Source organism: Lissotriton helveticus, chromosome 2_1 (genome assembly GCF_964261635.1).
Source record: "Lissotriton helveticus chromosome 2_1, aLisHel1.1, whole genome shotgun sequence".
Classification (NCBI taxonomy): Eukaryota; Metazoa; Chordata; class Amphibia; order Caudata; family Salamandridae; genus Lissotriton; species Lissotriton helveticus.
The window spans coordinates 1,316,009,733-1,316,029,603 of record NC_136059.1 but is presented as its reverse complement, the minus strand read 5'-3'; the positions used below and the strand labels follow the sequence as shown (position 1 = coordinate 1,316,029,603).

The 19,871-nt window shown below is 46.3% G+C and overlaps 1 protein-coding gene across 1 annotated transcript in view; it reads left to right on the top strand.

Annotated features, from left to right (window-relative positions):
• FBXO10 (F-box protein 10) overlaps positions 1–19,871 on the top strand; it is a 649,798-nt gene that overhangs the window by 322,740 nt on the left and 307,187 nt on the right. Inside the window, exon 4 of the mRNA XM_078676241.1 lies at positions 6,369–6,518. Within this exon, the coding sequence (XP_078532367.1) occupies positions 6,369–6,518 (150 nt within the window). The remainder of the gene's footprint in view (positions 1–6,368; positions 6,519–19,871) is intronic.

Sequence of the window (19,871 nt, the reverse complement as noted above, 5' to 3'; positions counted from 1 at the left end):
CGATTATTCCATGGTGTTGTTCCTACTTCCGACCCTCTTACCCCAGCCCAATGGGCTTGCCCAATGGACCTTGACCTACGCCATTCCCTGTAGATCTACGCCCTCTTCCTAGTGAGCTGCTATTCCTCGCTGCGTTTTCCAATTGGTAATCTGAAAGAACAATAAACCATCAAACGTCCTGTGCGTTGCACTTGTCATATTGCGGTTCGCAGTTCGCGACCCAACAGCCCCTCGTCCACCAAGCTAGCCCCATGAACCTTGACCTCTGCAATTACCTGTCGGTCTACGCCTTCCTCCTAGGGGCTGCTATTCCTTACGTCGTGTCCCAAGTGTGATCTGAAAGAACAACAAGACCGTCAAATGCCCTGCACAATACCCTTGTCTCACTGTCTTTCACCGTTTAATTATCAGTCCTAACATGCCCTTAAAAGGATGGCATACAAACTGCACTCTGTTATTGAAAATTGTTACTGTAAACCCGCGTAACATGTCCTTAAAAAGATGATACATTCCGTGCTATGTACTGCAAATTGTTACTGTAAAAAACGCGTGACCGGACTAGCGGCGCATTGCCTCGTTAATAAACGCGTGGAAGGCCAGCCCCCGGGGACCACTAGCAGCACCCGTGACACCCAGCCCATCGACATCGGTCTCCTCCTACGCCGGTGCCTAGACTTGTGCTGCCGCCGCATATTACCAAAGGTGCCACATGGGTGCTGTAAATTGTGCTGCAATGGAGTTGGAATGGGTACCACCTATTTACTCTTATTGTGACCTTCAACTTCCGCAATGTTGCTTCCTTCCCACCTGCCGTGTACCTCACCGCGGCAGTCGTTATTAATATGCGCGTGGAGTCAGTGTGGTTGCAGGGCCCTACATTACCCCCCCTCGGTACGGCTGTGGGTACACACGTGGCCTCCCGTGTGGCGGCAGGGCATTGCCCCTTACTAACGTGTGCCGGGATTGACTGAGGGCGACGCATACCGATCAGTCCGCTCAGTGAATACCTTCGCAAACTCAACTGCTGCTTTCAAAAGCTGCTGAATCAGCATGCTCCGTAATAACTCCTCGTGGTAGCTTGCACGAGGGAATCTCTTGACTCGCTGCCCTGCTGCATTAATTGCCGACCAGTATGCTCCGTAAAACGTTTAACGGGGCGCAGGCCGGAAATGCGCCGCTCTCTGCCTCCAGAGTGACGTAACGATCCACCTGAAGTTTTAAATTCCCTACCCGCTTCTTGGGCGCCGTTCCGCGATCCCAGCGCTAACCCCTCAGTTAATTAATTGTCTCTCATATAGACCACTCAAACAACCCACCACTTACATTTACTTGAATACGGTGGGTCTGGCTCATTAGGAATAATTAATTGCTCCCCAATACATTTTTAATACTTATGGGCCTGTTCCGAACCCTCGCTCACGACATCATTTCTGCCTTGCATTTGCTGTTAATCTCGCCGCGCCATGCCCTTGGAGCACAAGCCGGCAACCGTGCAAGGATAAATTCCCCATCGTAATTAGTCTCGCCTTTCGTTTTTGTTTTCAAGCGTGACCCTGGGCGAGAAGCGTTTCCCCTCGTGCCAAAGGGATCTGTGTCGTATTTGCTTGTTAACATACCACGCCATGCCCCTGAAGGCGCCGGCAGCACAAGCAGCCAACCTAGCGGCGTTAAAATAGGTAACGGCCATCTCGTGGCTAAATAACCACACCGGCTTCAAAACCCGGCACTGACGTTAAATAATTAAGCACGTTCAACATTTAGAAGCTAAATTACCGTCAACAAGCATGTCATTAAGCGTAATCACCCTCTTCTTGTGCGCCTTGTGTGCTTGTTATTACCGTTTTGCGCATGTATCAAAACAATTATTGCGTTGCTGACACGATTCGAAACCAGAACCCTAGGTACAAAGTCGAGCGCCCTAGCCGTTAGACCCCTGCTCTGTGTCGATGTTACGCCAGAATCTGTGCAATCAGAACCGTTGTGCAATCTGAACCGTTGTGCTTGACCATATAATCCGAAAACCGCCGGTCTTTCAAGCCCATGTGATCACTATTGTAAATTAATAGTCCCATTCAACAATGCGGCAAAAATGCCCGCTCGACACTTCCACGTAGAACTTTGCCAGAACCTCGTTCAGTGAGGAAAGCTTCTTAAAGCAGTTACCCTATCTGCAGCATCGCTAACAATGCGACCACCGGCCTCCCCGACCTGGGATGTGTGTCCTGTTGGTCTGGGGGATGCCAGCTCGGCACACTGGCCTACTCAGCCGACACCTGGCATTTCCTCGGTGTGGCTCGGTGGCTGGGTTCACCCGGCTCTTCGGAATCGGGAATGTTAAAATGGCGGATTTAGCAATTGACTGATTGCAATGCTTGTTTGTGTGATGAGACAAGAGCACCCCCGTTTGGTCTGGGGGATGCCAGCTCGGCACACTGGCCTACTCAGCCGACACCTGGCATTTCCTCGGGTGTGGCTCGGTGGCTGGGTTCACCCGGCTCTTCGGAATCGGTAATGTTAAAATGGCGGATTTAGCAATTGAATGATTGCAATGCTTGTTTGTGTGATGAGACAAGAGCACCCCCGTTATATCTGGAAGGAAGGTACGGCCCAGGTCCCAGTATCCGCAGCATCTTTACCTTTTCAAGAACGATGTCAACACTTCACAGGGGAGGGCTTGTGTTTATAATGGGGCATGACGTACATTCAGTAGGACCACTGTGCGTTCAGTTCGACAGTATCAACACAGCACATCTCTGCAGGGCCGCCTTCTTTCCGAGAAGCGCCTCCTGTCCAATAAGGCACCCACCCTCCCTGTTTTCGATTTGAAGCGCACCGGTGGTAGCAACACGACGTGCTCTTCAAAGAGCGGGATTGGTAGTTATGTACTGCGCATACCCCGAGAGGGCAGGCATAGCGCCGAGTCTGTGCGCTGCACAAAGCGCTCTCAGCTCCACAGTTCCCGCTAATATTCGTCTCGTGAGGTGGGGGCTGGCTGCGTGCTCGAGGGCACTTACTGCCATTCATAAGTGGAAGAGAGAATGTTGCGGCTTCAAATATTGCAACGATCGGACAGGGTTTGAACGGGTCAGGGCCCGGAACGCAATCCCGGAGCACCCATCAGTGTTAGGATAAGGAAGCAGGAGTGTGACTTTGCCTGCTGCATCGCATGATTCTGTTAGCGCCGTTTTTAGTCGCACCTTGGTGGCACGTCTTTCTGATCTCACTCATCAACAATCGCACCCAATCCTTGACAGCAGTTCAACCCAGACCTCATCCTGCTCCACGCCGAACCACCCAAGTCTTCTCAACAATGAGGCCGCCCGCAATAAAATTAAGGCCATATCACGTCCGCTCCCTCCATTGGGGCACTGCCCCGCACGCTCCCCCCCGACACTTCCACGCAGCTTTGCCAGAAACTCGTTCAGTGAGGGAAAGTTCTAATGGCATGCCATTGTGACGATCGAACCCGCGACCACCAATGGCGGCCGGGGACTCGTGCCCGGCAATGGCGGCGGTGACTCGTGGCCGGCAATGGCGGCGGGTGCTCGTGGCCAGTAATGCTGTGGGAGACTCATGGCGCGCGGCCGACAGATCTACGCTCTCGATGCGAGCCAGGCCAAGGTGCCTTGTAGGGGCGCGGCCGGCAGAGGCTAACGGACTCCGTTACAACGCGGAATTGAACCAGGGACCTTTCGATCTCCAGCCTACGCTCTCCCAACTGCGCTATTTCAGCATACTCGTTCAATGAGCTTGGAACCCCGAATGACCCACTGGGCCGGCGAAGTGCGGGTCAGGCTGCTGCGTATGCTCCTTCACTCACTGCAAACTTCAGGGCCAAGTTGCACGTTTGCACCCAACTTTTAGGCCCGCACACGTCACCCTGGCATTGCAGTTCCCCCTTATCGCTACGTACCCACTCTAACCTCGCCTAAATAGTTACAACCCGCCGAGCCCATCCCGCGACCTGCAAACCCCAGCCCCCCCCCCGTGGTCGACACCACAGGGCCCAATCAACCTGGGCATGTCCAGGGATCGGGCCGGGGGGAGACTAGGCGGATGCAACGTACCTCGAAACCTCCGACGGTTACAGCGCAGAGCAGCCACGGCGCGGGAGAGAAAGGCCGAGCCTAGCTGCTGGCCAGGTATATACCTTGGAAGCGCCCTCCCCCGTCCACAAGGAGCCCTCCCCATTGGCTGTTGGCCGGGGGGGGGGGCGGCACTGGGGGACGCGCTGCAGGCTGCGCTCGCCAGATGTATGGGACTAGGGCGCTGTCCCCCCATACTCCCCTTCGTGTCGCGGTGCCAGCGGCATTCACACTGGTTTTCCAGCACGGGACAAACACCCTGCGCTAAAACTCAGAGCGAACGGCGCGACCAAATGCACTCTGCCACTTGCAGAACTTTGCGTAGCGCAGCAGAGGTTTTTGGTCTACTACGCAGAACTCTGCCCAGGCCTACCGAAATGTGCGTCATGTTTGATTTTGTAAAATGTTCAGCAGAGTTTTGCTGCTGTATACGGATACTGTGCAATGTTCTGATTTTCCAGTCGAATATCTTTGAAAAAAACTTGGCAGCATATCCCATGTCATCTTTTTCTTTTTACTTCACATGCTGGCTCTCTGGGGGCTGGTAATGAAGGCGCCTCATTATCCTTTGAATTTGTTTCTTCTGGGATTTAAAATGCCATGCGCCACACTGCATCTTTCTCCACATACACTTTCCGCGAAAGGGAGTTTTCCGGCACCCGCCAACGTGCTTCCTGCTCTCTTGTGGAGCTGCTATGCGTGGCGCCTTGTTTGCCAGCAGTCGCGCTGCTCAGGCTCGTTTGTTTGCCAGCAGTCGCGCTGCTCAGGCTCGTTGAATAGCAGCTCTTCCTTTCATCTGCTGCTGAGAATCTTCCAACTGTGCGTGTAGGAAAAGAGCAAGAGCAGTTAATCCATTAAAACTAGTGAAACCATGATAGAAGGCTTTCCCCGCATCAGTACCAGCCTTCCTTCATGTTTCGAGAAATGCTGAGAGCAGCGAGTTACTCAGCAGTTCAGTTGATTCTTTTTTTTTTTTCTCCACAATATTGTATTGAATTTTTAGAGAATACAGAAAAGTAATTTAAAAATGCATACTATAACTATACCAAAGGCCTTATCGGGTGTAAGGATGCCAAGCACTGAATGTGAATGATGACATTAATAATCGATCAAATGTACAAGTGAGGGATTGACCAGAAAGTGCTATGAGTAATATACTGACCGGCATAACATATAAAACTTTCACAGTAGTCTAAGAACAGTTCTCCATCGTCCCTCATTTTAGTGTCTGGGTCTCCAGTCACAGGAGTGCATTCAGTACTTTTTCACTACCTTGGTAAGCTGTCTCCAGCCTCTACCTTGTGCCATGCTTAACCAGTAAGTATACAACAAGCATTGGCAAAGCCAGTCTGTCCCGCCTATGAGCGATAGACTTTGCCAATATGTTTTATCCATGTTGTACACCAGCGTGGCTGCTGTTTAGCAAGGCTAACAGTTAGTGACGTAAAGGAGAATGGAGTGGCGTAGACTGGGGTGTTATGGAGTGGCGTAGAGAGTCATAGAGTGGTGTGCAGTGAAGTGGAGTGTCCTAAAGTGGCGTAGAGTGGAGTGGCATAGAGTGCTGTGGAGTTTCATGAAGGGAATAGAGTGCTGTAAAGTGGAAGGGCATAGAGTGGAGTAGAGTGTCGTAGAGTTGAGACGCATAGAGTGGAATGCTGTGTCATAGAGTGTTGTCGAGTTGCATAGAGCAGAGAGGAGTCACGTAGAGGGTGTTGCATAGAGTGGATCAGAATGTTGTAGAGTGGAGTAGATTGTCGTAGAGCAGAGTGGCATAGAGTGGAGTAGTGTGTCATAGAATAAAGTGTAGTAAAATGGTAATGCGTGGGATGGAGGGAGTTGTGTGGAGCGTCATAGACTGGAGTAGTGACATAGAGTGGAGTAGAGGGGCCTAGAGTGAAGTGGCGCAAAGTACAGCAGTACAGAGTAGATTGGCGTAGAGGGTATTGGTTTTGAGAAAAGTGGTGTAGAGTGTATTGGCATAGAGTGCAGTGACGTAGAGTGGAGTGGCATCAAGGAGAGTGGTGCAGAGTAGAGTACAGTGGAGTGACACCGATGAAATCCATCCGATTCAGAGCTTGTCTTTGGACTGCAGAGCACTTGTTCAGCATGGCAGGCGCCTGTTGGCCCTGTAGAGATTGACTCAAACTCCTCAGTAGCGAAACAGAAATTATTTAAAAGTGCACGTTTATTTCCTGTACCGTCCGCAAGGATAGAATAAACAACAAGCTTGAATTCAACATAAAGAAAAATGATGGTAACATACGCTTTCTCCTTCCCCCGCAGATTGTTATGCTAAAGAATGAAATCTTCCACTGTAAAACATCTGGAATATTCATGCGTCTGGCCGCAGGGGGCCTCATTGCAGATAACATCATTCACTCCAACGCAGAGGCCGGCGTGGATATACGGAAAGGCGCAAACCCTCTGATACTGGTAATTTCTTATGGTATATTCTGTATTCTGTGACACCCTATCCCTCCCCTCCTCGGCTACCTAGTATTGCGTTTAGCTAGAATCGGCCAGGCCTCTTGCTTGAGGTTCTCAGAGCCGGTCTTGATTTATTAGTCTGTTTGTAACCATCAACGTCATTTGTAACGCTGGAATAAGGGCTACTAGTCCTCTTCTGACTAACGTTTTAATATTCTTTGTAAAAGCCAGAATAAGCATCGTTTGTGATATTTTTGAAATTATGATGAATAATTATTGTAATGGTTTTTATTAATCTCCAAATAACAGTTAGGTAATTTAAAACTTCATTTGAGTCAAATTGGAAATCCCAAAAAATTAACTACCTGACTAAGATGACGGGTTACCTCAAAAGTGGGTATTTGGAATTTGATATTATTGGAAGATTAAACAAATAAATAGCCTACAATAAATAGAAGGGGAAAATTCCTTTTTGACGGGGCACCGTTTTTCATTTTTTAACAAGCTCAAACAAAAGATAAATTCTTAATTTACCTTTTGCTAGTCGATCAAGGCCTTACTAGCCAAAGTGTCTCATAAATAAGCCCAGCATCAGGCGATCTGTGCCTCGGGCTCCCCAAATTAAGCTGTGTGAACTTAGCAGCAGATAGCTCTCTTCCTTGAATAACATCGCTGGCTTCAATCTGACATTACCTTTCTGTTCTTAGGTCCACTGAGTCGACTCAAGCATACACCTCCCCCCTGGGATCTGTGTCACTTGGGAAGCCTGCTCGCTGTAACTTTTAAGTGTTGGGTTTAAAAAAAATAATGTTTTTTGCAGCAAACCTGTGGTAGGTGATAATGGGGTAAACCCTTTGTTCACCGACCTGCGTCAGCATGTAGTTACAAAAAAAGTGGTCGGTTACATAACATATTCACAGCGTTCATTTCATCAGAAAATGGTTAGAAGGTACACACAAAACAAGTCACTATGGAACTGAATTTAATTCAGCTATAAGCAGTGATGTTCAGTACTAACACAGTTATTTTGTATTTAATTCATACAAAACATAACAATGGATGTAGTCATTATTCAAAATCGTGCTCAGTGGGTGTCAAAAAGAGGGGTTCCAGATTCAGTAGGGTAGGGTGTGGTTGGAATAGATGGAGGGACAAAGAAAAGGAATTGTGTCCTGTAGACAATTCAAAATCAATCTTAAAACATTTCCCGTCTATACTAGATCACATTGTTCCCTATACAAACAATACACGAGGACCATGTATGGCAAATTCTATTGTGGCGTGTATGTTGGAGAGTAAATGTTGTCGACGTTTCGACCCCGGTAGTAAGGGCAGGTGGTTCCTCAGTTTGGGGTCTTCATCCATGAACCACGCCGTGGATTAACTCCAGCATAGCAAAAGATGGTGTGAGGGAACCTCTCCCAGACCTACCCCTCCAGTTGGTGTTTGACTGATAAATAAACAAGGAGAATCCTACTACCAGTGTGCACCACAGTGATGGGGAACACTCAGTGTTGTGTAAAATACCCCTCACACACCAACAGGCCCCTTGGTGTCATGCTTCATCATCGGGGTCTTCGCACCCCGCTAAGGGGATGCGGCACGCTACGACCTGCGACTACGCAGGAGCGTTGACAAGTAATGACTATGTGTGGTGTGTGTTGAGTGCACGTGAGGGGATTAATGTGAGTGAAGGGTGTGGTGAAAATTAAAAAGTACCTGGCTAGTGGGTGTAGCGAAAAAACTTTATTCCATACCCCTAGCTGGTGCTGTTAAAAGGTGTGCAAAAGACGAGGTTCAGAGTCTTAATTAGGGACTAGACCTCTGGTGTGCGTCGACATGTTTCGGAACTGGTGTTCCTTCTTCAGGACGGGGCACAACTTCCCAACCCTACTCACGTATTTCTATTAAAAAGTGTGATTCTACTTATTAAAAAGTGATAATGATCTCACGGAGGCTATCAATGTGCCTACAGCGGTATCTTCGGTTCATGCAATTGCATGCCCTGAAAAAAAGAAAAAATTCACCTTTAGTTTGGTTGTCACATAAGACTCGCTCAGACAGGTGCAGTCACCTGGAGCCCCAAACAGTCAAATTGACCTGTAAAAAAGAGGGACATACAAAACACACAACATAAAAGACACACTAGAAGGTTTTTTGTACATGTTTTTCATTTGGACATACTCATTGTCACTGTTGTGAATTGCGTCATGAGCATATCCAGAAACATCAGGGTAGGTAGGTGGATCCACAATCTGTGAGGGTAAAGAAGTGGTTTCAGTACTGTTACTCCTATTACTCACTGTTGGACTCCACACTAGATCTGGATATCAGAGAGTTGTTCTTGTGTTTCATATGCATACTCACAAAATCCGCCTAAATTAGCCTCCTTCTACCACCCTGTGCTGCTCCGCCGTAAATGCGAATGCACGCACCATGGTGGTATATATTGGGGATTCAGGCGGTCTCTCATTCGTTAATTAGCGGAAATCGGATGATGTCCTAAAAAGGTACATCCGTATGCCCGCCTATCATGTCCCTTTGTGCGTTCTCTATGGGGCATGTGTCCTTTCGTTATTGGTTTATTACCGGGTTTCTCAGAAGGCCAAATAAGGAGTGTCCGCTTCCCTGCCTATTGCATGCCCAGACTGCAGTTGGTGTCGATCACAGCCCCACTGCGCATGCCTCGTTGTTGAAAAGGTTTCAGAACAGGACGCGCATGCGCTATGGTGCCCTTGGTTTGCTGGTAACAGGCGCATGCGCGAAAGCATCACACTGGTCGTGCGGTAAAGAGGAAATGCTTTCGTTTTTCACCATATCGGGAAGCTGTTTTTACCCCCATTCTTGGTCATCCAATGGTTTAAATAGTCATGGTAAAGGAATACGCACACTAATGGACCAACACGGTATTAATATTAATACTCTTTGGCACATGCCCTTTTATTCCATGTTTTTCCGCCATGACACACAGTAAAAATATATAACAAAGCAACATCCATCCAGATATATCGCACGAGATTAGTGCGAATGACACATCTGCACGTGCGCATTTGACTAGAACATCAGGGCTTAAAAAACATGCAACACGCATGCGCGCGCCTTTCAGAAAACATTGGATGACCAAGAATGGGGGTAAAAACAGCTTCCCGATATGGTGAAAAACGAAAGCATTTCCTCTTTACCGCACGACCAGTGTGATGCTTTCGCGCATGCGCCTGTTACCAGCAAACCAAGGGCACCATAGCGCATGCGCGTCCTGTTCTGAAACCTTTTCAACAACGAGGCATGCGCAGTGGGGCTGTGATCGACACCAACTGCAGTCTGGGCATGCAATAGGCAGGGAAGCGGACACTCCTTATTTGGCCTTCTGAGAAACCCGGTAATAAACCAATAACGAAAGGACACATGCCCCATAGAGAACGCACAAAGGGACATGATAGGCGGGCATACGGATGTACCTTTTTAGGACATCATCCGATTTCCGCTAATTAACGAATGAGAGACCGCCTGAATCCCCAATATATACCACCATGGTGCGTGCATTCGCATTTACGGCGGAGCAGCACAGGGTGGTAGAAGGAGGCTAATTTAGGCGGATTTTGTGAGTATGCATATGAAACACAAGAACAACTCTCTGATATCCAGATCTAGTGTGGAGTCCAACAGTGAGTAATAGGAGTAACAGTACTGAAACCACTTCTTTACCCTCACAGATTGTGGATCCACCTACCTACCCTGATGTTTCTGGATATGCTCATGACGCAATTCACAACAGTGACAATGAGTATGTCCAAATGAAAAACATGTACAAAAAACCTTCTAGTGTGTCTTTTATGTTGTGTGTTTTGTATGTCCCTCTTTTTTACAGGTCAATTTGACTGTTTGGGGCTCCAGGTGACTGCACCTGTCTGAGCGAGTCTTGTGTGACAACCAAACTAAAGGTGAATTTTTTCTTTTTTTCAGGGCATGCAATTGCATGAACCGAAGATACCGCTGTAGGCACATTGATAGCCTCCGTGAGATCATTATCACTTTTTAATAAGTAGAATCACACTTTTTAATAGAAATACGTGAGTAGGGTTGGGAAGTTGTGCCCCGTCCTGAAGAAGGAACACCAGTTCCGAAACATGTCGACGCACACCAGAGGTCTAGTCCCTAATTAAGACTCTGAACCTCGTCTTTTGCACACCTTTTAACAGCACCAGCTAGGGGTATGGAATAAAGTTTTTTCGCTACACCCACTAGCCAGGTACTTTTTAATTTTCACCACACCCTTCACTCACATTAATCCCCTCACGTGCACTCAACACACACCACACATAGTCATTACTTGTCAACGCTCCCGCGTAGTCGCAGGTCGTAGCGTGCCGCATCCCCTTAGCGGGGTGCGAAGACCCCGATGATGAAGCATGACACCAAGGGGCCTGTTGGTGTGTGAGGGGTATTTTACACAACACTGAGTGTTCCCCATCACTGTGGTGCACACTGGTAGTAGGATTCTCCTTGTTTATTTATCAGTGCCTGTGGAGAAGGAATCCTATCTCTTTTCTCTACCTCCCTTCGTTGGTAATTTGGTGTTTGACTGATACCACACCAACCTAGGAATACGAATAAAAGAAATGTCCAAACTCCACGCCATTTCTCAACTCATCTGGGACTGCAAACATCCACCAAGACTCTCAACCCTAGAAGAATCTAAACACCACCAACGGCGCAAGTCTCCAACCGAGGTGGGACTACATTATACGCCAGAATCAATGTGCTCACTAACACTATCTCTACTGTCCTGATGAAGACCCCAAACTGAGGAACCACCCGCCCTTACTACCGGGGTCGAAACGTCGACAACATTTACTCTCCAACATACACGCCACAATAGAATTTGCCATACATGGTCCTCGTGTATTGTTTGTATAGGGAACAATGTGATCTAGTATAGACGGGAAATGTTTTAAGATTGATTTTGAATTGTCTACAGGACACAATTCCTTTTCTTTGTCCCTCCATCTATTCCAACCACACCCTAACCTACTGAATCTGGAACCCCTCTTTTTGACACCCACTGAGCACGATTTTGAATAATGACTACATCTATTGTTATGTTTTGTATGAATTAAATACAAAATACCTGTGTTAGTACTGAACATCACTGCTTATAGCTGAATTAAATTCAGTTCCATAGTGACTTGTTTTGTGTGTACCTTCTAACCATTTTCTGATGAAATGAACGCTGTGAATATGTTATGTAACCGACCACTTTTTTTGTAACTTTTGCAGCAAACCAGCAGGTTTTGTGGGCCCCCATCTGAAAATGTAATGCGTAGGCCCCCCCTCCCCACACATCTGGAGTTGCGGGGCCTTGCGTTACACCCCTGCTTTTGTGTTAAGGGTCCTCACTGCTAGTAATCGTTGGCAATTCTTAACCACTCATTATTTAAATCACCCTGGCTTTAAATAGCACATGGCGTTTTTTTTAGTGATGTTCCACTCTAGTTTGTTGTATTGTTTTTCTAGCAGTACAAAAGGGGGTGGTGATGGACGGAGCATCTGAATCAATCAAAGGGGAGAGGTGTGGCGCCGCGGCCATGGCGACTGACGCTGGAATCTGGGGATCAGGGTTCGATCCCCGCCTCCGGCGGCAGGTTAGCCCAGCACCATGTGACTCTGGGCAATAGCTCGCTTAATCTTCCCGACGGCCCCCAGCGCCTAGAGACCCTTACGGGTGATTGTGCGCTTTACAAATGTGGATTATTATTATTATTATAAACACTCGCACCCAGTCAAAAGATCTGGGTTTAATCCATCACCGTTCTTTAGCCCACTCTGCCACACCAGTTCAGACATGGCTATATGCAAATCAGTCTGACCCTGTGCCTCATGGGAACAGTCCAGCCCGAACTGCCAAGCCATGTCTTCCCTGGACCGGAAACAAGCTTCCGAGGACCGGTTTCTGGCATTCCAGCCATCTTCGGCCCGGCTTGCTTGAATCCAGTGGCAAAGTGAGCAAGGGACTCACGTCTGAGCATACCCTGCCACACTTATGGCGGCCAAAAGCAGTACAGTATTGTTTTTCTAGCTTATCATAGAAAATGATCCTAACCTTTACCTGAACTAATGATTAGTTACTAATGTTGTGAGTCTTCACTTCTGAGTGTGCAGTAGCCTGAGAGGCAGGAATGCTGTGATAAAATAATAATGAAACACGGGTTCCGAAAAAAAGTTGATTTCTGAAGAACGATTGCATACGTGCACATACCAATGAGATATAAATGCATGAGCAAAAATCCCCATTCAAGAGAAGTTCCAAGGGTTTGTTTTTCGCTTAAATAGTTCTGCCCTCTCCATGAGGCTTCCAAGTCTTTTTAAGCCTGTCTTGGCAGCACAGTTGTCGATATATACATTATGTGATCACCGGAAAAACATATTTAAGAAGCTCTACAGAGATAGGGTCTTAGGCTCCATTCCAATGTTAATCTTCCTCGCCACAAGCTTTAATTCGTCAGAAGGTGTGTGTTTCCACTGAAGGAGTGCCTATTATTCATTTTTAGGTCACACCTAGGCAACGCTTGCGCTGTCTCTCAGAGATATGCTGTATTCAGGTGTGTGCTTTAAGCTCTGTGCATTTTCCGCCCATTTTTTCATTGGCTCCTTTTACTCTCCTTTGTAAATGGTAGCTTTTTGATTTGGCAATAGGCTTAGTAGTCCCTCCTTAGTACCTCCTTTTCCCCTGTTGTAACCTCCCATGAGGACTACCCTTGTTACATGTGTTGTTACTCTAGATGTTTTAATTACAGCCTATGAGCACTTTTTTCTTAAATCACTTTCTCCTGCCTGCTATTGTAGGCAGTAAACGCTCTTCCGCAACGTTCACTTAATCTCCCTACACCTTCCAGAACAACACCTCTGCTTGTAGTCCTTTGTGTAAAGAGCACGAGCGCTCGATGTTTTCAGTTGCCATGGGCTCCGATGTCAGGCAGCCGCTTATTCACCATTTTTGTTTTGAGTTCAGGGGGGAGGAGAGTCCCGTTTGAACTTCTCTAAACGAAAACGTTTTGCGGTGGATGGCTTTACAACGTTTTTGCATTTACGCAAGCTTTGTGTACTTAATAACATACCATTGAGAATAGGCTGCCTCACTGTATCTGCGAGGGTTAGTAAAAGATACAGAAAAGGAACAAATGCTTGCAAATGAGTCTATAGGGCAGCTCATAAGGCTATAGTACCTCCTCAAATTTTGTATGTCACAGAAATCATAAATGAAAAAACAACTGTTATAGAAGGGTCAAGGGGACAATCTTTACCGACCTCTCTAGTCCACACCCCCAACTGAATCATAAATAACAACAAAAAGAACTAAGAGGTCTGTTAGAAGAAAGAGAAGTGACCACGAGAAAATGACCTACACCACTGTCACGACTAACGGTGAGGGTCCATCAGTAATGAAAGAGTCCTATCAGCCCACCCATATGGCGGAACCTCGTCATCTAGGACCTTATCAGCAGGTACTCATATGGCCAAGCTCATATGTACTAGCTTGGTACCAATAGTTCCCATACTGAAAGAAGATGAGTCCTTACTGCGAGTGGTACTGATAGGGTGCAGTGCTCAAGAAAAAGTGCGTGATTAAAATGGCAGTCAAGGTAGAATTTTTTTTTTATTGATATCTCCCTGGACGTCAGATTAAAACAGATGTGACAACAGTGTGACAATATCACTGTAAAGTAAGCATCTAGGAATTAGGCCAACATGTTTCTGCCTTTAGTGTATTATTTTACAGGCATTCGTCAGGGCCAAGCTATAAAAAGGCTACTGCAACATCTATTATATTCAGTGTGTGGAAAAATAGGGAATCAGAACAAACTGATATGGCACGGTTTAGAGGTAAGTTGAATCATGTGGCTAGGTCAGCCACCCTACCGTATCTGGGAGATAAACCATGCAGAGACCAATCCTTTCCCAGCGCTGTGTGGGAATCAAGCCTCACCTCACCCGGCAACGGCTCGGATAGAGAGGCCCCGCTCTGTCCGTCGGTACCTCCAAGTGTGACAGGAACCATATCAGTTTGTTCTGATTCCCTATTTTTCCACACACTGAATATAATAGATGTTGCAGTAGTCTTTTTATAGCTTGGCCCTGACGAATGCCTGTAAAATAATACACTAAAGGCAGAAACATGTTGGCCTAATTCCTAGATGCTTACTTTACAGTGATATTGTCACACTGTTGTCACATCTGTTTTAATCTGACGTCCAAGGAGATATCAATAAAAAAAAAATTCTACCTTGACCGCCATTTTAATCACACACTTTTTCTTGAGCACTGCACCCTATCAGTACCACTCGCAGTGAGGACTCATCTTCTTTCAGTATGGGAACTATTGGTACCAAGCTAGTACATATGAGCTTGGCCATATGAGTACCTGCTGATAAGGTCCTAGATGACGAGGTTCCGCCATATGGGTGGGCTGATAGGACTCTTTCATTACTGATGGACCCTCACCGTTAGTCGTGACAGTGGTGTAGGTCATTTTCTCGTGGTCACTTCTCTTTCTTCTAACAGACCTCTTAGTTCTTTTTGTTGTTATTTACAGAAATCATAAGCCTAAGCTTGTAAAGGGCTGATCTTTAAAAAGTCTCTTAACTCTTCCCCCAGCCTCGATGATACAAGCTATTCGTATAGAACTTGACTATAATATCTCAGTTAATATAACCATACGATTCTAGTAAAGATTGCAAGTAAGCTCAATAAAGTATCTTTGCTTTGTATGAAAGAAATTTTCCACGAAGAGTTGCATTGGGCAAGAGATAGGCGCCGGTTAAATGAATTGACTCTCTCATTAAATGTAAAATATTTTAGCAGTGAGGTTTTACTATGCTGCAATAAAAAGGAGCTTAAGGGAAAGCCTGCCATAAAGTTCAGAGATAAAGATTTGAGCTACCTTAACACAAAGAGTTCGATATCGTATTTAAGAAACTCTTGGCAGAAACCTACCAACTGTCCATATCTCTCGGAACTCCTAAATCGAATTTGGCAAACAGAGATTATGACATTTTGGGTGGGTCTGTATCTTGAGTTTTCCTATTCCTTGGATAGTGAGAGAATGATGAATATGGAACACTTATGTGAGTGAAAAATAAAAAGCTCCAGTACGCATATTTTAATAGGTTGCCTATATTTTTTTAACCTTACGCAGCAATTTGCAATGCCCTATTTTAAATAAATACAGTATAAGAACGAGGTCAGGAGTTATAAAAATCTTATACGATAATCGAATTTTAGTTGTTGTTTGTTCCATAGATATATGTTTAGTTGCTGTAGGCAGGTGGTAGACAATTATGAGAGCTACTCAGTTTCCTATTGATGTGGCTAACTCAATTGATCTGTATCTACATCTCTCAAAATGGCCTTCACAACTTCTGTTCAGTTGTCAAAGCTTCACTTGCTTAGAATTAAAGGATTCAGGGCCTAGCAATGGTTCAGTGGTCAACAGATGACCTTCTGTTTCTGTGGTCAGTCTTTGCTCTTTAAATTTTGCAGGACCCACCTCAGTATGTAATTAATAAACAAAACCAAGTTCAGTATCTGTTTCACTAAAACCCTTGCTTCTGCCAGCTCTTTGCTTCCTCTTCCTGTATCATTGTCTGCTTTGCACAACAGGATTAAACTGAGTGTTCAGTCTCGGTCTGTCAGAGTTTTCTCTTCGGAGGCAGGTTGGTTAATTTAGACCTCCAGCCTTCACTGAGGCTAGGATTCTCCTGTATATTGAGGAATTCTTGCCTTCTCCCCTTGATTCTTTAGGACATGCCTCTCTGGTTGTTGTGCTTTAAATTTAAAAGTCTACCACCACTGGTGTGCGTGTGTGTACTTCTGCAAAGTTGTGCTCTTATTTTACTGTTAAAAGAGAAGCAAAGACCAGTGTTCTACGCCCTGAGAAGGAGGCACTTGGGCACTTGTCTGTTGACGTTGCAGTCTCTAGTGATGAGCAGTGATTTTGTGTACTGCGCTTTTACTGAGCGGGTGTCTTTCATTTGGGGAAATAAGTTATTTTTCCTGGTAGATCCTTTTTCAGAGCTTGTACGATCTGAAATTTGCCAGAATTATTGGTTAAAATGCAATAAGAGATTAAGTACTGACCTCCGAGTAGTTCAGCCAGATCAAAAAGTGTCAAAGACTGCTGATGAGTTATTTTGTCCTGATTGTCCTGACAAAGCGCAGTTGAACAAGTAACCACCCACTGCTTCCCTTGCATCTAAAGTGCATTTTCTGTTTCAATTAGCAGTTTTATGTTTATTAATTAATGTAACTTTGAGTGGTTTCCCTGCTATAGATTTTTAGCGACACATCCTTGAGGTGCTGGCTACAAAGTCTTTGTTGACCAGAAGCCTTGGTCATAGTGGTTTGGCCATCAATTCCACTACTGATTAGAATTCTAATATCATAGCATATTGCGGGGCTTCTCACCCAAAAACCATCATTGCCACAGTGGAAGAAACCTCTAAGTAGTTGTAATAGATACCAGAATCATAGGATGAAGTCTTGTGGGAGTTTACCAACCTAGAGTCACATAGTCCATAAATCCTTACAACAGTTTCATCTTCAAAAGAAAATTGCAACAACATATATCCTCATGTATTGTTTGCTCCTTCTAATAGTCCTGCCGCTTTCTGTTTGCCACCCCATCCTATTACTTACCCATATCTGACACACAATTTCTCTTGGGAATGTAGACAAAATATATGGATTATGGATTAAGCAGTTTCAGCTTGCTCCGGTTGTTGGAGCTGTTGTTGGAGCTTGCCTGATCCAGATTGTTGGAGCTTGCCACCTGCCAGCGGCCTCCAGTTCCTGCTTGTTCCATCCAGTTGCCACCTTTTGACAAAGTGACACTGTCGTTGCCTGGATTTTATGCAGGTGGTTTTTCCTGCTCACCGTTCTTCCCACCAACAGAAGCCCTGACCACTCCAAGACCTACTTAATACTGACAGCAGTGTGACCACGCAGGAGATGCACGCTGTGGGTACGCAATTTCCATGCCAAAAGCAATCCCATCTGATCCTCTCCATGCAAGGGCTGTGCCAGGAACCCTGGCCCCACAAACATCCAAAGCAACACCACAACTACCAGAGCCAACGAAGTGGCCACTACTCTTCCGCAACCTCAGTAACACACATCGGCAAACATGTTACTGCTGCACATACCCCAGCACCAAGATAGGACCTTTCTTCTGCACCCATTGCGATTTCACTTACAACATCTCAGACCCTTACACCACCACCACCTCCAAACAACCGATGCACTCCACCACCCTGAACCAATTGTCCTCCTTTCTCCTCAACTTTTGATCCCTGGGGAAACACTCCACCAAAATCTGGGGCATCCTCAACAGCAACATACCCAACCATCTCTTCCTGACTAAAACATTGCTCAACCCAGCCTCCAAACCCAGCATTGCTGCAGCAATCCAGCCCACCTACAAAACCATACACCAGGACCGAACCCACAAACCAGGCGAAGGACTCGTGATCATCTATAACAACACGATTGACTGCACCATCTTCCCGGACTCTGACATTAACCTCATGGAACACTTTCACTTCAAATTACAAACAGACAACAACGTCACCCTTAAGGGAACCCTCACCTACCATCCCCCTGGCCTCAGCGTGGAATTTTGCAACCACATCGCTGATTTCATCCCTCCATCAGATCAACCAACTACATCCTCCTCGGAGACCTCAATTTCCACCTGGAAAGCACCACATACCCGAACTCCATGGCCCTCCTCGACAGCCTCAGCAACCTCAGACTCACCCAGCTTGTCCATGGACCAACCCACACAGCAGGCCACACCCTCAACCTTTTTTTCTCCTCCAACAACAGAATCACCACCACCCACACGACTCCGTTCACAGGGTCCGCCCACTACATCATACATTTCAAGATACCCACCTACCAAGCCACCCCCAGAAAAACCCAAAGCACCATCAAGACATTGGGGGAAAATATCAGAAGTAAACTGGACCAAGACTTTACAGGAATTCCCACCCAACCACACCAAGAACCTTGATGTCGACACTAAGCTCTTCAATAATTGGAGCGCCAACTGCACCAACTGCACCGCTCTCACCAGAAACAAGACCTACAAAAACAACAATTGATGCAGCTTGTACACAAATGTCCCCAAGGAGTCCAAGTGTCACTGCAACGTGAGAGTAATTAAAGATTTGGCAAAAACACCACCGCAAGATCTACATACAAAACCCTTAACCTCTACCACCAACTGCGACATGCAAAGAAAAAGACCCTAACTCTCAGCCTCGAAGCCAGCTCCAACAAGGCAAAGAGCTCTTTATTTTCGTCAAGGATATATCCAATCATGCAGCTGCCAACAACTACATCATACATCATCCCATCCCAAGCTCTCTGCAACAACCTCTCAAACTTCTTCGAACAGAAGAATGCCAAGATGTACAACATATTCGACCCACAGCATACCGATACAAACTCCGCTGACCAGCCGGACACCTCCTTTATTGCCAAACAGCAGCTAAGCAACTGGAAGCCCCTCTCGAATAAAGAAAGAACTGCCCTGATGAATATTCACTCAAGAGGCCCCTCAGACCCATCCCCCCACTTCATATGCAACCTTTGAAGAACCGTCATCTCTCCCACGCTCAATACGATCATCAACACCTCCATAACTACCTCCACTTTCTGTCTTGCTGGAAAAATGCAGGGGCCAATGCCCTATTAAAGAAACCAACAGTGGACCCCAACACCCATCCCACTCTTGCCTTTTCAGGCTAAAGTTGTTGAGAAATCCATCCATACCCAACTTGCAAACCACCTAGACTCCATCAACTTCTAGACAGTTCTCAATCAATCTTTCACACCAACCACAGCACAGAGACAGCCCCCATAGCGGCCACTGATGACAGCCAAAGCACCCTCGATCGAGGAGAAACGACTGCACTCAACCTCCTCGACCTCTCCACAGCTTTCAATACGGTCTCCCACAAGTCACTCATCAGAAACCTTCAGCTCTTGGGTATCTGCTGACTGACACTAAAGTGGATATCCTTTTTCCTCACGGACAGAACTCCGAGTTAGATTCCCTCCCCCTTATACCTCAGTACCCAAAAATTCATCTGTGTAGTCCCATAAGGATCGTCGCTCAGCCCAACACTCTTCAACATCTACATGACTCCCCTCGCGGTTATCGTCAGAGTCCATGGAATCACCACAGTATGCTACACCAATGACACACAGCTTATCCTCTCTGTTACTGACTCAGCCAGCACTGCTAAAAACAATGCTTCTACATCCTACGAATGTTAAGAAAGATTTTCAAGTGGATCC